Source organism: Physcomitrium patens, chromosome 18 (assembly GCF_059467195.1).
Source record: "Physcomitrium patens ecotype Gransden chromosome 18, ASM5946719v1, whole genome shotgun sequence".
Taxonomy (NCBI): Eukaryota; Viridiplantae; Streptophyta; class Bryopsida; order Funariales; family Funariaceae; genus Physcomitrium; species Physcomitrium patens.
The window spans coordinates 329,725-347,433 of record NC_143427.1 but is presented as its reverse complement, the minus strand read 5'-3'; the positions used below and the strand labels follow the sequence as shown (position 1 = coordinate 347,433).

At 42.4% G+C, this 17,709-nt stretch overlaps 5 protein-coding genes across 6 annotated transcripts; 3 read left to right on the top strand and 2 right to left on the bottom strand.

The window, feature by feature from the left end:
- Positions 1–742: 742 nt before the first annotated feature.
- On the bottom strand, positions 743–3,073 carry LOC112275032 (uncharacterized). 2 transcript variants are annotated; one of them, XM_024504962.3, is made up of 6 exons: positions 2,656–3,073; positions 2,493–2,558; positions 1,762–2,377; positions 1,490–1,524; positions 1,241–1,268; positions 743–1,028 (listed from the first exon to the last, which is right to left on the bottom strand). In XM_024504962.3, exons 1-6 carry the CDS (start codon positions 2,932–2,934, stop codon positions 931–933), a joined length of 1,122 nt encoding a protein of 373 aa, XP_024360730.1. In that variant the 5' UTR covers positions 2,935–3,073; the 3' UTR covers positions 743–930. The 2 variants fall into 2 exon arrangements, with proteins under 2 accessions (XP_024360730.1, XP_024360732.1); XM_024504964.3 differs by lacking the exon at positions 2,493–2,558.
- Positions 3,074–4,472: 1,399 nt separating this feature from the next.
- Positions 4,473–9,039, top strand: LOC112275033 (mitochondrial import receptor subunit TOM40-1). Its single transcript, XM_024504965.3, has 11 exons — positions 4,473–4,731; positions 5,311–5,392; positions 5,942–6,041; positions 6,227–6,325; positions 6,657–6,707; positions 6,906–6,971; positions 7,248–7,349; positions 7,567–7,635; positions 7,826–7,909; positions 8,115–8,210; positions 8,465–9,039. The coding sequence occupies exons 1-11, from the start codon at positions 4,617–4,619 to the stop codon at positions 8,519–8,521; spliced, it is 921 nt and encodes a 306-aa protein (XP_024360733.1). The 5' UTR covers positions 4,473–4,616; the 3' UTR covers positions 8,522–9,039.
- A 189-nt stretch (positions 9,040–9,228) lies between these two features.
- LOC112275034 (uncharacterized) lies at positions 9,229–12,159 on the bottom strand. The gene is made up of 10 exons (XM_024504966.3): positions 11,817–12,159; positions 11,531–11,739; positions 11,356–11,413; positions 11,192–11,251; positions 10,902–10,970; positions 10,491–10,592; positions 10,189–10,266; positions 10,028–10,072; positions 9,712–9,774; positions 9,229–9,574 (listed from the first exon to the last, which is right to left on the bottom strand). The coding sequence occupies exons 1-10, from the start codon at positions 11,895–11,897 to the stop codon at positions 9,446–9,448; spliced, it is 894 nt and encodes a 297-aa protein (XP_024360734.1). The 5' UTR covers positions 11,898–12,159; the 3' UTR covers positions 9,229–9,445.
- Positions 12,160–15,088: 2,929 nt separating this feature from the next.
- LOC149987418 (uncharacterized) lies at positions 15,089–16,032 on the top strand. Its single transcript, XM_090244240.1, has 3 exons — positions 15,089–15,235; positions 15,489–15,551; positions 15,689–16,032. Exons 1-3 carry the CDS (start codon positions 15,113–15,115, stop codon positions 15,815–15,817), a joined length of 315 nt encoding a protein of 104 aa, XP_090100366.1. The 5' UTR covers positions 15,089–15,112; the 3' UTR covers positions 15,818–16,032.
- Positions 16,033–16,642: 610 nt separating this feature from the next.
- On the top strand, positions 16,643–17,586 carry LOC149987417 (uncharacterized). The gene is made up of 3 exons (XM_090244239.1): positions 16,643–16,789; positions 17,043–17,105; positions 17,243–17,586. Exons 1-3 carry the CDS (start codon positions 16,667–16,669, stop codon positions 17,369–17,371), a joined length of 315 nt encoding a protein of 104 aa, XP_090100365.1. The 5' UTR covers positions 16,643–16,666; the 3' UTR covers positions 17,372–17,586.
- The last annotated feature ends 123 nt before the right edge of the window (positions 17,587–17,709 follow it).

Sequence of the window (17,709 nt, the reverse complement as noted above, 5' to 3'; positions counted from 1 at the left end):
TTGAGTTGTAGAAGTGTCACTTGTTTGACAAACACTCACATCAAATAAAAAATAGCACTTGATTAATAATCATGATCACATATTTCTACATATTGTTGAGAAAAGAACTCTTTAAGTAGTTGCTAATGGTCAATAGAGAACAAGTGTTGTTAAGGACATCCCATAAGGTAGGATGCTGGTCTATAGTACATTAGAGTACAAGGGGAGGGCTAGTCCTAGGAGATATCCCATATGGATTGTAGCACTTGGTACCTTGGTACTAGTATATAAAGAAAGGGTTGGCATGGGAAGAATTATCTCATACCACACTCTATTTGTTATAGTGCAACCTTGCTAGTCCTAACTTACTTGTGTGGAGTATGCTTTCTATGTTTCAATACATATTTGTATTACAATCATTGTAAATGTTAAAAAGCAATGTTTTCTATTTCTCATTAATGCTCAGGGGTGAAGCCTTCTAATTTGAAATGAATGCCATGATCGTAAATCCGCTTCAGCTGATCCAACTGATTGGTTACATCTTTCAATTTCTTGACGCGCTTCAGCCAATGTCTGCAGTGACTGTGGAAATAGTTGGCTAAAGGATGTCATGTGGCAGATAGCTATGTATGTGAGCTTCCTAGATGTAACTAACATTGTGTCGGGCATCATGCCGAAACCTTGTGCTAATTGTTTCTGGTAATCATTCATTGCTTATACACTTTCTGGTAATCATTCATTGCTTATACACTTTCTGGTAATCATTCATTGCTTCCACACTTTTAGCTAGAAAATAATTCCAATGGTTCACTTACATCTAAATCGTTCAGCTAAGGCCAGTTGCCCAAGAACTTTCGAGAAAAATTGGTTTATATCTCCACAGAAACTACTGAAATATGTCGAAAGCCAGGCCGTAATTTCAACCCGTACGGCTATCTTGACAACAAATCCTCATGGACGAAGCGCCAAAAAATCAGCAACAGTTATCAAATCAATGTTTGCGGGGTTATTGATATCCCCAAGTATTCCTTCGACACTCTCCACAAGGGCTGTACCACCCAGGAACATGGATTAGTCATGTAAGACATTCCAAGCAAGAGAAATATGGAAAGAAAGCGGTGCAAGACCATGTTAAGAGTTATGTTGCTCTTTCTGAAATGAAACACGTAGTGCATACAAATTGACCTTGACTCCGAGTTTCTCATTTTTGATGAAATTAGTCTTAAAACATCGTTGAAACTTGTCACTGTCAGAAACTTACATCGGAAGGACGGATCCAGGAGACAACCCTGCATGTCACGTCACCAGGTCAATGTTTTTCGACACAATGCTGCCTAGTGCCACAATACCAGAAAATGAGAATGCTCCAATTCACAGCCATTGTTTACATTCTTCTAGCAGCCTACAAATTCTGTAATAACTCGCAGGTAAATGCGAGACAAGAAAATTTAGTAGCTCTGATTTCCAGCAGCTTCTGTTTAAAAGCAGCAACATAAAATGTAGTATGTACCAAAAGTTCATCTGGGAGGTCGCCAAATTCTGAATCTGTCGAACGACATCAGAAAACAAATTGAACTGCTTTTCAGTTATTGCAAATTTGAGTGACAGCGTATGCAATCATATGTTTCGAAAGTAGGGAACATGATAATGGAAGAAAGAACCAAGGCAAACGTGAATGTACAAAGGGTCAATTAATTTGATCAACTTTTGGTAAAATTACGACAATGATTTGGAGATTCCTTAAAGTGAAACTGGAAGGAGAAATTTGCACAAGTTGCAGACCTTCGGATGCATGCATGTTGAACATATCTGCCGTCGTCCTTATGTCCAAATCGCACTCTGACGACTTGAATGATGGATTCTGAGACCAATTCAAACCATTATTAACCGGGGAAATGGTCGGAATAGAAACCACAACTTCTTCGCTTACACGGCCATCCACAACATCTCCACAGCTAGACTGTTGTCGATCTTCGACTTGGCAAGTTCCTGGGTCTTTGTCGCGCATCTGCCACCGAAGAACGTCGTTCTGATTTTGCGAATATCTAGGTGCTGAGTATAAAGAGCTACTCATGGTTGCTGTTGGTGCGGTTGGACACCGAGTCACAGGAAAAAACTTTGAGGTGGAAGAATTGCAGATTTTGCGTCTCATTTTGAGTCTTGGCGCAACTCTCTGAGTGTTCAAATCGCAGACAGCAGCAGCATTTAGTTCGATTGTGCTTGGCGGTAGAGGTCCACTGTTCACTACAGGAGCTTGTTCAGAGTACTCCCGTAACAAGGAACAGTCATTCTGCCGCTGTTCTTGAGCCACTGTAGGTAGGAGCGCGCGAAGGCCGTGGCAATCGTGTTCAAGATCCAGGGTAGGGAAATTCCAGAGATCTCCGTATGTGGTAGCCGACTGCAGAGAGGGAGAGAGAACATGAGCAGAATTGCCTCCAAAACTTAGTAAGACTCATTAACCGGGAGGAAGATGATTATAAGAGGAATAAAAATAGCTGGTGCAGTGGACGTGCCTGAAGAACAGTGACGCAATCAGTGAGGTGTGATGCAGATTCGAACCGAATTACAAATTTGCGCTTCTGAAGTTGAGAGGGTTGAAGGTTAATACAGTGTCGATGACCAGGAGCTGAGGAAGACATGAAGGATAGGAAAGGGAACTCAGGTAAGAGAACTTACCTGATCGAAACGAATTTGAAAAAAACCGGCGGAGAGGCAGGGAGCTGTGGAAATATTTGTAGAGGAGGGCATGAAGATAGAGAGGCTGTGGAGGGGGAAGTCCAGGGGGCAGCGGAAATTTGGGGAGAGGAATCGGAGGAAAGGGTGAATAAGATGGAGAGAAAGAGGAGCACCGGAGACAAGCCAACACCCAGAGCACGGCACGAAATAAGCGAAGGTGACAATTGTCCAGCAAGGCTGACACAAAGACGACGACGGTGATGCACATGTGGGAGCCATGTCTGCTGCAACAGATGTGATAACAAGTAAAAAGATGGAGTGAAACAATCCAATCTAGCACGAGCCAGCAAGTGGAGCATATAAGTTGGACAACGCAATTTTAATACAAGAAAGAAAGTGGAGTCAAGTTGCTGTAGGATAGAACATAACCCTTCCCCCTCCCACCTTCAATCTCTGGCAGTTAAATCACATCCACTTTCACTCATTTGAAATCCCTTTTCATCACTCCCGCCACTCTGCCTGCTGCATTTCCACGTCGCGGTCCAAACACCAAAACAATCTATTTCTAATCCATTTCATCATCAACACATAACACATTAACACTAAAGTCAAAAGTCTTACAACAGGTTTCAACAGAGACGGTAAAAATCAATCCACACAACAAAAACTTCTTCTCCCAAATTACATTTCTTCTAAAGGAAAAGACAAAAGCCAATGAATTTGAGTAATTTGTTACACAATAAATAAAAAATACTCTTATCACGTGGTAAATACTAACAATATAATTAAATAGCATGATAACATTGCTACATTCACACTATAAAAATACTAATCTCCAAAATTTATTTACTCAATACAACAATCTCAATACTCCAATTTGAGACATTAAAAATAAAGTAAAATAAAAAATAAACAAAATTTAGGAAACTATTCAGGATTTCCACAAATAATTATGTAAACAAATATAAATCTATACGTATATATATATAAGTCTATATGCCTATAATAATAGAGTACACATAGTAAAAAAACAAAACATAAACATGAGTGTAAGTATACATATCAAATAATAATGAGCACTTGCAACTTATGAACATTCTATACCATCACATCTTCTTCTACCAATAAGTTCCATAAAAAGTAATGATGATCCAATTCTTTACAAAACTCTACAGGAAACAAACCTGTAAGATACCAACGCTTTCTTGCTTTGAGGACATCTGATGCAACTAGAAGTTAATTCTCTAGTTGATAAAATAAAAATAAATCTTTGACCAATGAGAGGACTGATTTACGTCCTTTGTTCGTTTCATTCCTTCATCGTGTGTTTTCTTGAATGAAGCACTTCCTTGTAAAGGCTCAAATGAATCCATGAACCCATGAACCGGAGGAACTCTGTAGACTTGCTACTGGTTAGAACATGAAGCAACAAGGTGCGTGGGGCCTAAAAGTAAGTCAGTGACAGGTATGGAGGGGGCAGTGAGTGAGAGAAGGGCGAAGCGAACAGCAGGAGCGGGGGGAGGGCAGAAACCTAGCGATGGCACGGGCACCACCGCGATGTAGAGTGGGAGTGACATGGTGACCCAGCAACAAGAACGAGAATGGGTGACTTGGCCCCCCCGCCGCATCAGGCTCCTCTGTCGCATGCTCGCTCGCTCGCTCCGTCCCTCGCTGCCTCACTGCCTCACTGCCTCACTTGTACGCCCGCTCCCCTCCCCTGCCCCGGAACCCCACACACATTGTCTTCTGTTTGGCACTGCCTTCCTTGCCCTCCTTTTCTTTGACCCTCCCACCTCCGCTGGATCATTCCCTCCTCCTCCGCCCTGCCCCTCTGGGTTTAGGGTTTATCTCTGCGGTGGTCATGTCCTCCTCGCCTCGTTCCACCTGCTGATCGCCCGCTGCGTCCCTCGCCGCTCCCCGCTTCCGACCCCTTCCACCTCCCTCTCGCCCATTCCTCCACCATGGGCGCCGTTTTCGCCAAATCGGATTCCCCCTCCCCTGATCGTTCCCCTTCTCCTGACTGGCTCAATTTGCCCTGCCCCGTCAAATATGATGAAATCCAGCGCGAGAACATTAGTAAGTCTCCTCTTCTCTTTATTCCTCGACCTCTTTCCGTGCCACCTCCGTGTTCATTGCCGCACTCCCTCATGTTAGGTCGTTACGGCCTCTCTCCGTTCCTTCCACCCCCTGGTGCACAGCATTGCTTGGTTTCGTGGTGTTTCCGTGGGGAACGCCCGTCGAAAAGCGGAAATTCACCCTTTCCGTCGCTTGCGGATTTTGTTTTTATTTTCATATTTTATAATTTTTGAGTTTTATGACGCTGTCAAACCTTGCGTGCATGTTCGAGTCCCGGCGAGATTTCGCAACTTCAAGGGGTTTGTTTTTTAATTTGGAAAGAAGAACAAAAAAAGGAAAAAAGAATCCTTAGCTCAGAACCGAATCGCTTGTACTGGCGAGGTAGCTTTAGCTGGAGCTCTAAGGCTGACCGAGGAGCTAGCTGGGCAAATTCCAATAGCCTCACCTATTATCAGATTCTCTTTCTGGGTAGTTTTGCCAGCTTCCGAAGCGTGCATTGCCATGTTTGGTGACAACTTTCGCTCTAGTTCCAAGCATGATTTGTTATATTTGCTAACAGCATCTCTTCTGGATCTCTAGTGTCCCTTAAGCCGGAGCTGTTCGAGGGCCTTCGATTCGACTTCACAAAGCCACTCAATCAACGGTTTTCACTAAGTCACAGGTGAGGAGTCCGGTATCTCTGGGTGGAAAATTTATGTGAGTACATCTTAGCCATGTTGCCGATAATTGCTTGGTAGCGGACGTATGTGTTGCCACCAGCGGCATGTTTAAAAGAAGGTTCAATCTCTCATGCCATGAATTGGTATTCCGTTGGGGTCCGCTGTCTCTGTGAGGTCGGAGTCTGTTATTTCTTGTCCTCAATTTCACAGCGAGGGTCAGCTTTATGTCGTGTCTCTAGCAGCATCGGAGTTTATGGGACCGTTCTCAACGTTGGGCAAACTCAGGAATGTCCGAGATGGGAATGACCTGCGTGTATGCACCAGACTAACCTTTCTGGAAAAAGTGACACAATGAACCTGAATTCGTAGTTGCCAGGACGGCTGATTTGGGTCAGAGCACTCGCTCTAGCTGTTTGATGACGTTGAACTCATCATCCGGATTCCGTCATTCGCTGGATAATGCCGGGGATTGTTGAGAAGCTGAAATGATTTCTGTGGGGCTTCTATTGCGTGTGCAAAGCGTACTTGATCAGCCTTGTTGATTGTTGCAGTTTGTTTATGGGCTCAGTGGAGGTGCCATCCCAAGGGGCGCAGATCATCAAAGTTCCAGCGGCTCATTATGAGTTCGGAGCAAACCTTATCGACCAACGGGTCATACTCTCGCCTTCCCTCTGTTGCTCTCCTCGATGCCTGCAACAACCGATTCACCCTTTCGCACTTGCACTTGCATCGTGGGAATTATGTTCGATGAGATCGGTGGCTTGAAACGTATCCGTCCGTTGTTGAGCACATCCGGTGGCCTGTAGTTGATGGTGTTGAGACTTGTGTGACCTCAGATGATGATGCTTATTGGGCGTATTTTGACGGACGGTCGTATGAGCGCTCGAATCAAGTATGACTTCACCGATAGATTTTCAGTAAAAGTGAACGCGCAGGTAAATGATGAGATGTCTTCGCAACTCGCTAGTTTTTTGACTATTGGCTGGTGCCGCGTTGATAGTAATCAAGTTCGCCCAAGTGTGAATTCTCTGGAATAGGCATTCTCTGGTCTCGTTGTTGGGCACAAAGTTCATGTGGACACTGAGCCAGGGAATTGTAGAAGACGTTAGGGCGGAACTTAATTTTGGATGTGATATTTTGCTGGTACGATACCGACACTGGTGCGTGCGTACAAGTGGCATTTGCGCTAGGAAATACAGTTATGGTGATTCTTCTTCTTGTCACGTGCTGACTCTAACTGCTTGCCTCTTTCCATTGGTGTTACAGCTTACAAATGAACCGCACTTTTCACAAGGAATGTTCCATTTCGACTACAGGGTTGGTTCCATTACCTTGCATCGTTTTGTGCCATGTCGTCGACCTGGTTTCTGGAACTGGAGTTGCGGGAAGCTGGATTGGAGGAGACAGTGAAGTTGCTTTTTGGTCGAGGGGGCCACTGTATCATGTACTGTCCGCATGGTTTCGGCAACTTGCCTTGAGATTAACGGCGTATTTGCGCTTGAATGATATGTGCAGGGGAAAGATTATCAGACTCAATTACAGCTAGGCAACAATGCTTTTTACGGGTTCAATTATATTCAGGTTCAGTGCCCGGAGTTTGTCTGTTGACCTTGGTTGCTTTCTGCTTGGAACACGTGAGAATCATGTTTGGGTTGAGATTTCATGGTGTTGGGAGGTACAAATGTATAGGATGTGCCGAGCAGCTCTAGGCATGATGCTCATAACGCCTCCGGGTTGGACAGTTGCACCTCATATGTGACCTATTTGATCAGTGTTTATGCCAGCGTTAGTTGCACTCTTGGCAAGGCACGAGATTTTATCCCTGTGCTCATAGAATATGGCGTGGTTGGGAAGCAGAGTGTAACGCCAACAGTGGCTCTGGGAGGTGAAGTGTTTTGGTTGGGCCATCAGCGGAAGTCGGGCATTGGATTTGCTGGCCGATACAACACAGACAAAGTGGTATGGATAACCGTCCTTAACTTCGGGTGCTGCTGTTAGGAACCGTTAGAGCTCTTTTTAACGGCAGTGGTCATTTCTGCTTGGTGCCAGCTTCAGTAGCAAATTCTGGCGAGTAGCATCCTAAGTTGTCCACTTAGAATGTCTGCTTTAAATGGTTCTGTGTGGTCATGGTCCGCTGGCCCAGGAGGTCGATCACTAAGAGTGTCTGTTTGTCCAGGTGGCAACGGGGCAATTTGCAAGCACTGGCATCGTTTCGTTGACCTATGTTCAACGAGTGTCAGACAAGGTACTTTTGATTTCTCGCTCAGTACTATGCCGGCTTTGCAAAATGACATGGTCAAGCCCACATGGAAATTGGGTTATGGTGTGAGGTGCTTGTTCTTGTCAGTTCATCCTCGTTTGGCCATTTTGCATGTTTCCATGTGTCAGAACTATCGGTGGGTAGTCCATAAAGTAACGCTGTTCTGACGCTTCAGGTATCTTTGGCATCGGATTTCTTGTATAACTGGAATTCAAAGGAGGCAACCACTAGTGTTGGATACGACTACCTCCTTCGTCAGGTGAGACGCTTTTAAACATATGCGTCCATGGTATGGGCTGTATCGTTCAGACGGTGTATGGAAAGCAGAAGCAGAGTGTGGCACCCAGTTGCTGTTGATCTTCTGTGGCCAGTTTGCGTGTGTTTTAGCGTTAGCTTATAACTAGCCGAATATGACTTGGACATTCTCGACCTTGTGCTTCATGTATTTTTGGGTGATTTTGCAGTGCCGTTTGAGGGGAAGGTTGGACACAAATGGTTGTATCGCAGCTTATCTTGAGGAGAGACTTAACCTTGGTGTCAATTTCTTGCTTTCTGCGGAGGTTAGTGTTCCAGCCTCTTTTGGGCGACCGTTGGACGATTTGTCCCGGCAGCAGTCGGGTTTTGAAGATGTTTATAGATATCCCAAAGAGCAGTTTGTGTGTTGTACTGGGTCTTGTGTTGGGTTAGTAATGAGTGGCAGCGTGTATTTGCACATGACTTGCATCGATAGTATCACGGATGAGACCTGCACAAGAAACCCTTTCTGTTTTCTGATGGAGGAGGAATACTGACTGTCCCTGGTTTGTGATGCCAGATCGATCACTGGAAAAAGGACTACAAGTTTGGGTTCGGCATGACTGTGGGCGAATAAGACTATGATGTAGGGTTAGGAAGGCACTGAGGTTATGATCATTGTTTGCACCCATATGCATCTCTTCGGGAAGTGAAGTGAAAGTATTGAACTGTCATTTCTGTCGCCTTGCTCTAATTTTCAGAGTGAGCGATGGCAATTTTATTGATTGGTCCTCCTCCTCTGGGGATGGTGCCCACTTTTACACCATCAAAGCTGATCCTAATTTGCTGTTGCAATGTCGAAAGGTGCTGGAAACACCCCTTTGGACTCTGAACTGATTGACGAGGAACAGTGAATGTTATTGTAAGGAGATTGAACTGCTTCTGCTTCTTGTTCTCGAGTATATGACTTCATCAGGGTAGAAGCGACACAATTGGGTTGCACCTCCACGGTATTTTTTCACTTGGCTAGGAGGTTTGTGCAACTTACTTGGTTGGGCATGTTAGCGGTAGGTTAATAGTGAACACTACATAGATTATCGTAGGAGTTGGGAGCTGAAGTTTTTATAATTTGAAGTTGGACGTTATAATCTGCAAGTTTCGTTTTGTTTCCGGTTGTTATGTTTTTTGTTTGTATGGACATGTACGATATAATGATTATTGTCTTGTTATTGTTCAGAGATTAGCGTGTTGTATTTTTTTGTAGTTGTAGTGGAATGTGGGGTTGGACCGCAACTTCCATTACTGTTGATTAGTTGGATGACATTTGGAACGTCTGCGTGCCTCTCTTTTACAACAGTTTGAAGCAGTTTTATTTCTCTGGGAAATTTAGAATCTACTTGTGGCACTGAACTGCACTGCTCATGGTCTGACCTTTTATGAACTGAATTTTGCCTACATTGTCCTTTCTATTAATGTTGTCTGCCTTGTCTAGTCCTCATCGGTTCAACCTGAAGTCTGGCATTAGCATCTCTAGAACGAATTGTTTAGTATTGCAGATCAATTAGGGGTTACTGTCACGTGCAAATCGCACACGATATTTGTAGACTGTCACAGGTTTGTCCATTGCCATAATGTCGGTCAAATCCATGCCCTCCTTTGGCAGTGGAAACATTGCTATTCTTTGAATTGCCTGTAGCCGGTCAACCATCAGACGAAATGAGTATCCAGTAGACGTCATGCACTGCAAAATGATTCAATACTTGCGCAATACAGTCACTTCAAGATTATCCCCTTGTTAAGAACTAACATGGTAAAGGATTCACAGACCTCGATTTCATTCGGAGGATTTTCTGTCGGATCCCAGCGATATCGTGTTAAATTCTGGCTAGCCTGCAAACCGAAGTAATAGATTCTGTTAGCATAAAGAAAACAGTGGCACGTGATTTTTCAGAACGACTGTCGGACAGGTGACACCATATTTAGGTTGAACCAAAGAAAGAAAACAAAGAATTCGATATTCATCGAGATCATCGCCAGTAGCAAGAAGAGGAAAGCAACCAAATAGGGAACGTATACAGTGCTGCAAGAGCGTTAAACTAGCTGGTGATGTGTAGTTTTAGCTAAATACACTTTATGATGATACCTTGACTGAAGGTGGTCCATCTTTCATTGCGCTATTATCAAAAACCTGTTTGCCATCACATGTCATGAGCATGCCATATAAATAAATATTAATGACAGATGTCTTAAAAAATATAGTATCCATTCCTCTCTTGTTTAAACTTTCACATCGGCGAGGTATACCTGCTTCGAGAACTCGGACGTGTCAAATTGACCTGGCCCTGTGACTTCTGCAGACCGCTTGGTGACAAGGTTCTCCACCTGCAATTTAACAGTGGAACAACTTGGTGAACTCTTTAATAGATAACTACAAGAAACAGTTGCATGTCCACAAGTCACTACGTAAAGTCAGTGAGCTTGTCCACTTCAAAGGGATTTGAAGTTTTAATGCTACAAACTGTGTGTTGAGAGCTCGGAACAAACGCATTTACAACGGTCCACTTTACACACAAATGGTTTGTAACATATCAAAATACGCATCTTACCTTCACTCCACCACGAATCATGAGGGACAACCGGTTAGGCTTTTCCGGATCCCATGAGGATCCCTTTATTACATCCTTCCCCATTGTAGACTCCACGAGAGACTGGCCGCATGAGGATAAGAGCATGCTTAGTCAGTCACCAATCTCCACAACACCAAAGTAAATTCAGTTAGATTTACATCACCAAGACAATTGGGATCAAAATTACGTAGCAATATTCGGGCATACTAGGAGGCGAAACACATTAAAACAAAGCTCTGGCATTTACATTAAAAAAAAAAGTAACGAAGTGCCTTAATCCAGTGTGAATGCATGCTTCTTGATGACCGACTGAACCTCATTCGTTCCACTAAAAAGATGTTTATGACGTGTGGAAACGTCAATCCAGGAGCAAGAAGACAGAAGACTCACGGAAGTAGTAAAGTTCCTATCACCAATAACATTTCCTTGAAACACAACAAAGCGGGCCTTGTACTCCACCTGGTGATCTCCATTCCAGAACACCCCACGATCAAAAACGTTTTACATTCAGTAGTGCCCAAGTTTTACACAATACTAAGTAGGAATGTAAGTTGACAAGTTCAGAAATACCGATTTTGAAGTGGTTACAATAAGTTAACAAAAAGCACTCTAAAAACAATCATCACAATTCATAATGATGAATGCAAACATCTCGCACTTCAGAAAACAAGCCATAATACCGTGTAACCTAGTTGCTTGCGCGAGTACTCCAAGCTCTTCCGATCTGCTTTGTCTTCACCCTACACAACTCTAGTTTGCCATCTTGTCAGAGTAAAGCCGTGGAGGATACAATTCGAAATGGAACGTTGACCTCCAAATGAAAGATATGTGAGAAAGAAGGTACCTGGGGTGTTTCAACAGCAATAAGTGTAGAAAAACAATTCCAAGTTCCCTCGAAGAAACTGTAAAGCGTAGCAACCAGAGTGAAATTCAGCATAGCGCCAGCAGAGTAAGAGTTTGCAAAAGAGTTGAGAAGAGAACACACAAGGTGGGAGGGAAAGGACTTGAGGCAGGTATACCTGGGGTAGTATATATCAGCATCGCCGATACCTAGGGAGCGCAGGAAGGAATTGGGCGGAGCTGGGAAAATGGGCTGAGGGGAAGCGTGAGAAGATGGAGCAGGGAATATGATGGAAATGGCGAGCGGTGGAAATCCGAGAAGAAATTGGCGGCGTGCCACAATGGAAGCCCATGGATGAGGAGAATGACGAAGAGGAAGATCTGCAATCTACCCCACGACGATAAGCAAGAAGAACGCGATGCAGAATAGAGAAGGGAGTAGGGAACTCTGGGGCAGGGACATACCTGGGGCTGCAAGGGGAAGGCAGGTAGGAAGCAGGAGTGCAGGGCAGCAGTAGAAGCGTATGCCATAGCGGAGGCGATCATTGGGAGTGTTGGGGATGCGCGAGAAAGGTGCAGAGGGGGGGCTGCAATTGGGATTCACTCCAACAACAGTTCCATAGTGCAACTGAAAGGCGATGGGGAACAAGCGCTGACCTGCCTCAAGAAGACGAAGCAGGGGAGTATGACGATGACAACGAAGACGTTGATCGAGCAGAGGTCAAGTGAGAGAATTCATGAATCAGATTGGGACGACCCCGACCTCGTGTTGATGTTGGGGTGATGCTGGCGCTGCGTCTGCACACTGACAATCGCATTTGGATAAGGAGCAGCGGAATCCTCTCAGGGTATTACAACTTCGTAGATATCTCACTCCATTTCAAAAGTTAGCAACTATCCGTCAATTAACAGTAGCCGACTAACGTCGTATAAGATTGCAATAGTCATTTCAATTAGATCCCCCAGACGCAAATGCATTCAACTTAAAATTGGAAATTCGATCCTTAACAAAACAAATTATATAAAAACTCTAAAACAGTGTAGTTTTCTTAAATGATGGAGAAAATTTGATAATGCACTGATAAATAACAAATGAAATCTCATTTCTACTTCCTTTGATAAAAAATCAACAGTTAAAATATATAGAAAGAAAGATTTTGTGTATAAAAGAAATTCAAAATGAAAAATAAATAAATAAGATACTTTATGTAAACTTTTTTTAAAAATTTGAAGTGAAATTCTTTTAGCTTTGGTTAGTATTTTGATCTTAAATTATTACTATAAATCACTACTTCATTCTTAAATCTTACAAGCCAACTGCTATCTTAAGAGGTAAGTGCAACACACTAAATTGATTTGTTTTTTTACTTGCACTTGAATGTTGTTTTGTACAACTCCACTTTAACAAAATGCATGTAAATAAACACTTGACATTTGCAATAATGGGTGTAACTTCTAAACTAATTTTAGACTCCAAAAAGAATACAAGGGCTTTATGTGAATCAAAATCAAAATAAACCTTAGGTTCATTTTCTGCTTCTAAATAAACAAATTAAACTTTGACTAGAAAGACTTACCATCTTTGCTTTCTACTCTTTTAAAATCATATATAGACATAGTTCTTAAATAATATTGTAAATTATGTGGAATATGAAGATTATGGCATAGAAATTTATAATAATACATTACAATAATTTATGATGTGATGTTAGATAGACATGTATAGATATTATTGTTAATGCATTCAAATATTCAAAGATTGGTTTAAGTCCAAAACCATAACCTCAACTTGTTCTTTTCAATAAATACTAGTCTCTCCTATCTACTATGTTCCAGACTTATAGACATTTAATTTACACAACTTCCCAACACTAGTACTATCAAAATTATAATTTTGATAAATTAGTATTCAAAGGATGTGATGATAAATTTAAAACCAACAACTATCACTCCATTCCTGAACCTAGTTTTGTAAATTCTTTCCATGCCAAAACTTTCAAAAATCTTATTACTGTTGTTTAAGCTAATTTGGTACAACTTGCATCCTCCCAACCCTTTATGCTGTACATCACAAATGTTGTATTAGGATTACCTTCTCTCACCCCTATGCTTGCACATTCATGATGGAACTTTGGGGTGATTACACTCAAATTTTGCAAGCACACTATTTGTTCCCTTGGTAACTGAGATCATTGTACCAGTTTGTCTGCTTATTGCAAACTCTAAAACACTGTAAATAGTACAAAACACGGAGTAGCGCAAGCTCGGATGGGAAAACACAATGTGAGCTTCTGCCATCCTGTTCACCAATGATGTGTCATGGATGAATCCTATAGATTGTCCTTTGGATTTGGTCCTTCATACAACCAAAACAAGGACGAACAGGTCAAAATAACTTCTGCTTCAGCCCTATCTGTCATCACTAGTGCAGCTTCGAGGCCATGATATGATGGCGCTTCTCTGACTTCTACGACCCCACATTCATAGCCTTGAAAGAGAATAATTTCGGCACGCAACCCTCCGTGTCAACTAGAAGGAACAACAAATCTGTTATTGGATTCGGTAGCTTAGCCACTGTGCACCACAGCATTCCTAGCGAGTCGCAATCTGCCGTCAAATTCATGTATCATAATGAAACACTCAACAGTAATCATATTCAACCCCTGCACAACGTGAGTTGATAGGACAACCCGTGCGTTCCTAAACTGAACTAAGGCTCGCCATAGTTCCATTCCCCATCATCGTAAGTTTCATTAATTGAAATAGACTCAAAATTAACTACCACACAAAAGTACCGTCCCACTGCTCTAACATCGAAGGACACGCTGGTTAAGAGAATCTACTGACTATCCTATACAGGCGTAAAGTTCCAAGAATCCAACACTCTAATTTCCAACAATCATACGAAAACCCATTCCATATCGAGCAAGTCGTAAGATCATTGAAACGCAAAATTCCAACACCCAACCGCACACAACATAAAAACAACCAAAACAAAATCCCCATCGGCAGCCCTAGTGATCTGACGCAAAACGACACTTCACATTCCTGAATCATAAGGATTCGAAACATCCCAAATCAGAAGAAACACCATCAACAACCATCAAAACATTCAGCCTCAAAAATCCATTCGCAAGAAGATGTATCCATCAAGTCAACTTCCAAAATACGTCTCCAAGTAAGCTACTGCTGAACATGCTATGAAGCAAACATATACTGCGAAAGTCCCTCTAACAAAAGGTCCTCGTGGTAACCTACTCAAAAACAATATCCCTCTCCACTTCCGAGATATCATCAGCCCGGCGACTGAAGACCTCCTCTGCAAAACATGCCGAATAGCTTGAAGTCACAGAACCCCGATTCCCAATTCCTACGATAATCTATGTAGTGTTCACTATTAACCTACCGCTAACATGCCCAACCAAGTAAGTTGCACAAACCTCCTAGCCAAGTGAAAAAATACCGTGGAGGTGCAACCCAATTGTGTCGCTTCTACCCTGATGAAGTCATATACTCGAGAACAAGAAGCAGAAGCAGTTCAATCTCCTTACAAAAACATTCACTGTTCCTCGTCAATCAGTTCAGAGTCCAAAGGGGTGTTTCCAGCACCTTTCGACATTGCAACAGCAAATTAGGATCAGCTTTGATGGTGTAAAAGTGGGCACCATCCCCAGAGGAGGAGGACCAATCAATAAAATTGCCATCGCTCACTCTGAAAATTAGAGCAAGGCGACAGAAATGAAAGTTTAAACAAGAGAGGAATGGATACTATATTTTTTAAGACATCTGTCATTAATATTTATTTATATGGCATGCTCATGACATGTGATGGCAAACAGGTTTTTGATAATAGCGCAATGAAAGATGGACCACCTTCAGTCAAGGTATCATCATAAAGTGTATTTAGCTAAAACTACACATCACCAGCTAGTTTAACGCTCTTGCAGCACTGTATACGTTCCCTATTTGGTTGCTTTCCTCTTCTTGCTACTGGCGATGATCTCGATGAATATCGAATTCTTTGTTTTCTTTCTTTGGTTCAACCTAAATATGGTGTCACCTGTCCGACAGTCGTTCTGAAAAATCACGTGCCACTGTTTTCTTTATGCTAACAGAATCTATTACTTCGGTTTGCAGGCTAGCCAGAATTTAACACGATATCGCTGGGATCCGACAGAAAATCCTCCGAATGAAATCGAGGTCTGTGAATCCTTTACCATGTTAGTTCTTAACAAGGGGATAATCTTGAAGTGACTGTATTGCGCAAGTATTGAATCATTTTGCAGTGCATGACGTCTACTGGATACTCATTTCGTCTGATGGTTGACCGGCTACAGGCAATTCAAAGAATAGCAATGTTTCCACTGCCAAAGGAGGGCATGGATTTGACCGACATTATGGCAATGGACAAACCTGTGACAGTCTACAAATATCGTGTGCGATTTGCACGTGACAGTAACCCCTAATTGATCTGCAATACTAAACAATTCGTTCTAGAGATGCTAATGCCAGACTTCAGGTTGAACCGATGAGGACTAGACAAGGCAGACAACATTAATAGAAAGGACAATGTAGGCAAAATTCAGTTCATAAAAGGTCAGACCATGAGCAGTGCAGTTCAGTGCCACAAGTAGATTCTAAATTTCCCAGAGAAATAAAACTGCTTCAAACTGTTGTAAAAGAGAGGCACGCAGACGTTCCAAATGTCATCCAACTAATCAACAGTAATGGAAGTTGCGGTCCAACCCCACATTCCACTACAACTACAAAAAAATACAACACGCTAATCTCTGAACAATAACAAGACAATAATCATTATATCGTACATGTCCATACAAACAAAAAACATAACAACCGGAAACAAAACGAAACTTGCAGATTATAACGTCCAACTTCAAATTATAAAAACTTCAGCTCCCAACTCCTACGATAATCTATGTAGTGTTCACTATTAACCTACCGCTAACATGCCCAACCAAGTAAGTTGCACAAACCTCCTAGCCAAGTGAAAAAATACCGTGGAGGTGCAACCCAATTGTGTCGCTTCTACCCTGATGAAGTCATATACTCGAGAACAAGAAGCAGAAGCAGTTCAATCTCCTTACAAAAACATTCACTGTTCCTCGTCAATCAGTTCAGAGTCCAAAGGGGTGTTTCCAGCACCTTTCGACATTGCAACAGCAAATTAGGATCAGCTTTGATGGTGTAAAAGTGGGCACCATCCCCAGAGGAGGAGGACCAATCAATAAAATTGCCATCGCTCACTCTGAAAATTAGAGCAAGGCGACAGAAATGAAAGTTTAAACAAGAGAGGAATGGATACTATATTTTTTAAGACATCTGTCATTAATATTTATTTATATGGCATGCTCATGACATGTGATGGCAAACAGGTTTTTGATAATAGCGCAATGAAAGATGGACCACCTTCAGTCAAGGTATCATCATAAAGTGTATTTAGCTAAAACTACACATCACCAGCTAGTTTAACGCTCTTGCAGCACTGTATACGTTCCCTATTTGGTTGCTTTCCTCTTCTTGCTACTGGCGATGATCTCGATGAATATCGAATTCTTTGTTTTCTTTCTTTGGTTCAACCTAAATATGGTGTCACCTGTCCGACAGTCGTTCTGAAAAATCACGTGCCACTGTTTTCTTTATGCTAACAGAATCTATTACTTCGGTTTGCAGGCTAGCCAGAATTTAACACGATATCGCTGGGATCCGACAGAAAATCCTCCGAATGAAATCGAGGTCTGTGAATCCTTTACCATGTTAGTTCTTAACAAGGGGATAATCTTGAAGTGACTGTATTGCGCAAGTATTGAATCATTTTGCAGTGCATGACGTCTACTGGATACTCATTTCGTCTGATGGTTGACCGGCTACAGGCAATTCAAAGAATAGCAATGTTTCCACTGCCAAAGGAGGGCATGGATTTGACCGACATTATGGCAATGGACAAACCTGTGACAGTCTACAAATATCGTGTGCGATTTGCACGTGACAGTAACCCCTAATTGATCTGCAATACTAAACAATTCGTTCTAGAGATGCTAATGCCAGACTTCAGGTTGAACCGATGAGGACTAGACAAGGCAGACAACATTAATAGAAAGGACAATGTAGGCAAAATTCAGTTCATAAAAGGTCAGACCATGAGCAGTGCAGTTCAGTGCCACAAGTAGATTCTAAATTTCCCAGAGAAATAAAACTGCTTCAAACTGTTGTAAAAGAGAGGCACGCAGACGTTCCAAATGTCATCCAACTAATCAACAGTAATGGAAGTTGCGGTCCAACCCCACATTCCACTACAACTACAAAAAAATACAACACGCTAATCTCTGAACAATAACAA

Bases quoted from the DNA above. Each gene is read 5' to 3' on its own strand.
- LOC112275032 (XM_024504962.3), bottom strand. From the start codon at position 2,934: ATGGCTCCCACATGTGCATCACCGTCGTCGTCTTTGTGTCAGCCTTGC. The intron at 1,525-1,761 runs GTCTGCAACTTG...GTCGTTCGACAG, and splicing joins CAACATGCATGCATCCGAAG to ATTCAGAATTTGGCGACCTC. The intron at 1,269-1,489 runs GTACATACTACA...CGTGACATGCAG, and splicing joins ACCTCCCAGATGAACTTTTG to GGTTGTCTCCTGGATCCGTC.
- LOC112275033 (XM_024504965.3), top strand. From the start codon at position 4,617: ATGGGCGCCGTTTTCGCCAAATCGGATTCCCCCTCCCCTGATCGTTCC. The intron at 5,393-5,941 runs GTGAGGAGTCCG...TGATTGTTGCAG, and splicing joins CGGTTTTCACTAAGTCACAG to TTTGTTTATGGGCTCAGTGG. The intron at 6,708-6,905 runs GTTGGTTCCATT...TGATATGTGCAG, and splicing joins TGTTCCATTTCGACTACAGG to GGGAAAGATTATCAGACTCA.
- LOC112275034 (XM_024504966.3), bottom strand. From the start codon at position 11,897: ATGATCGCCTCCGCTATGGCATACGCTTCTACTGCTGCCCTGCACTCC. The intron at 11,414-11,530 runs GTATACCTGCCT...TACGCTTTACAG, and splicing joins GCTGATATATACTACCCCAG to TTTCTTCGAGGGAACTTGGA. The intron at 9,575-9,711 runs GTCTGTGAATCC...GACCGGCTACAG, and splicing joins ATCCTCCGAATGAAATCGAG to GCAATTCAAAGAATAGCAAT.
- LOC149987418 (XM_090244240.1), top strand. From the start codon at position 15,113: ATGGATACTATATTTTTTAAGACATCTGTCATTAATATTTATTTATAT. The intron at 15,236-15,488 runs GTATCATCATAA...TTCGGTTTGCAG, and splicing joins ATGGACCACCTTCAGTCAAG to GCTAGCCAGAATTTAACACG. The intron at 15,552-15,688 runs GTCTGTGAATCC...GACCGGCTACAG, and splicing joins ATCCTCCGAATGAAATCGAG to GCAATTCAAAGAATAGCAAT.
- LOC149987417 (XM_090244239.1), top strand. From the start codon at position 16,667: ATGGATACTATATTTTTTAAGACATCTGTCATTAATATTTATTTATAT. The intron at 16,790-17,042 runs GTATCATCATAA...TTCGGTTTGCAG, and splicing joins ATGGACCACCTTCAGTCAAG to GCTAGCCAGAATTTAACACG. The intron at 17,106-17,242 runs GTCTGTGAATCC...GACCGGCTACAG, and splicing joins ATCCTCCGAATGAAATCGAG to GCAATTCAAAGAATAGCAAT.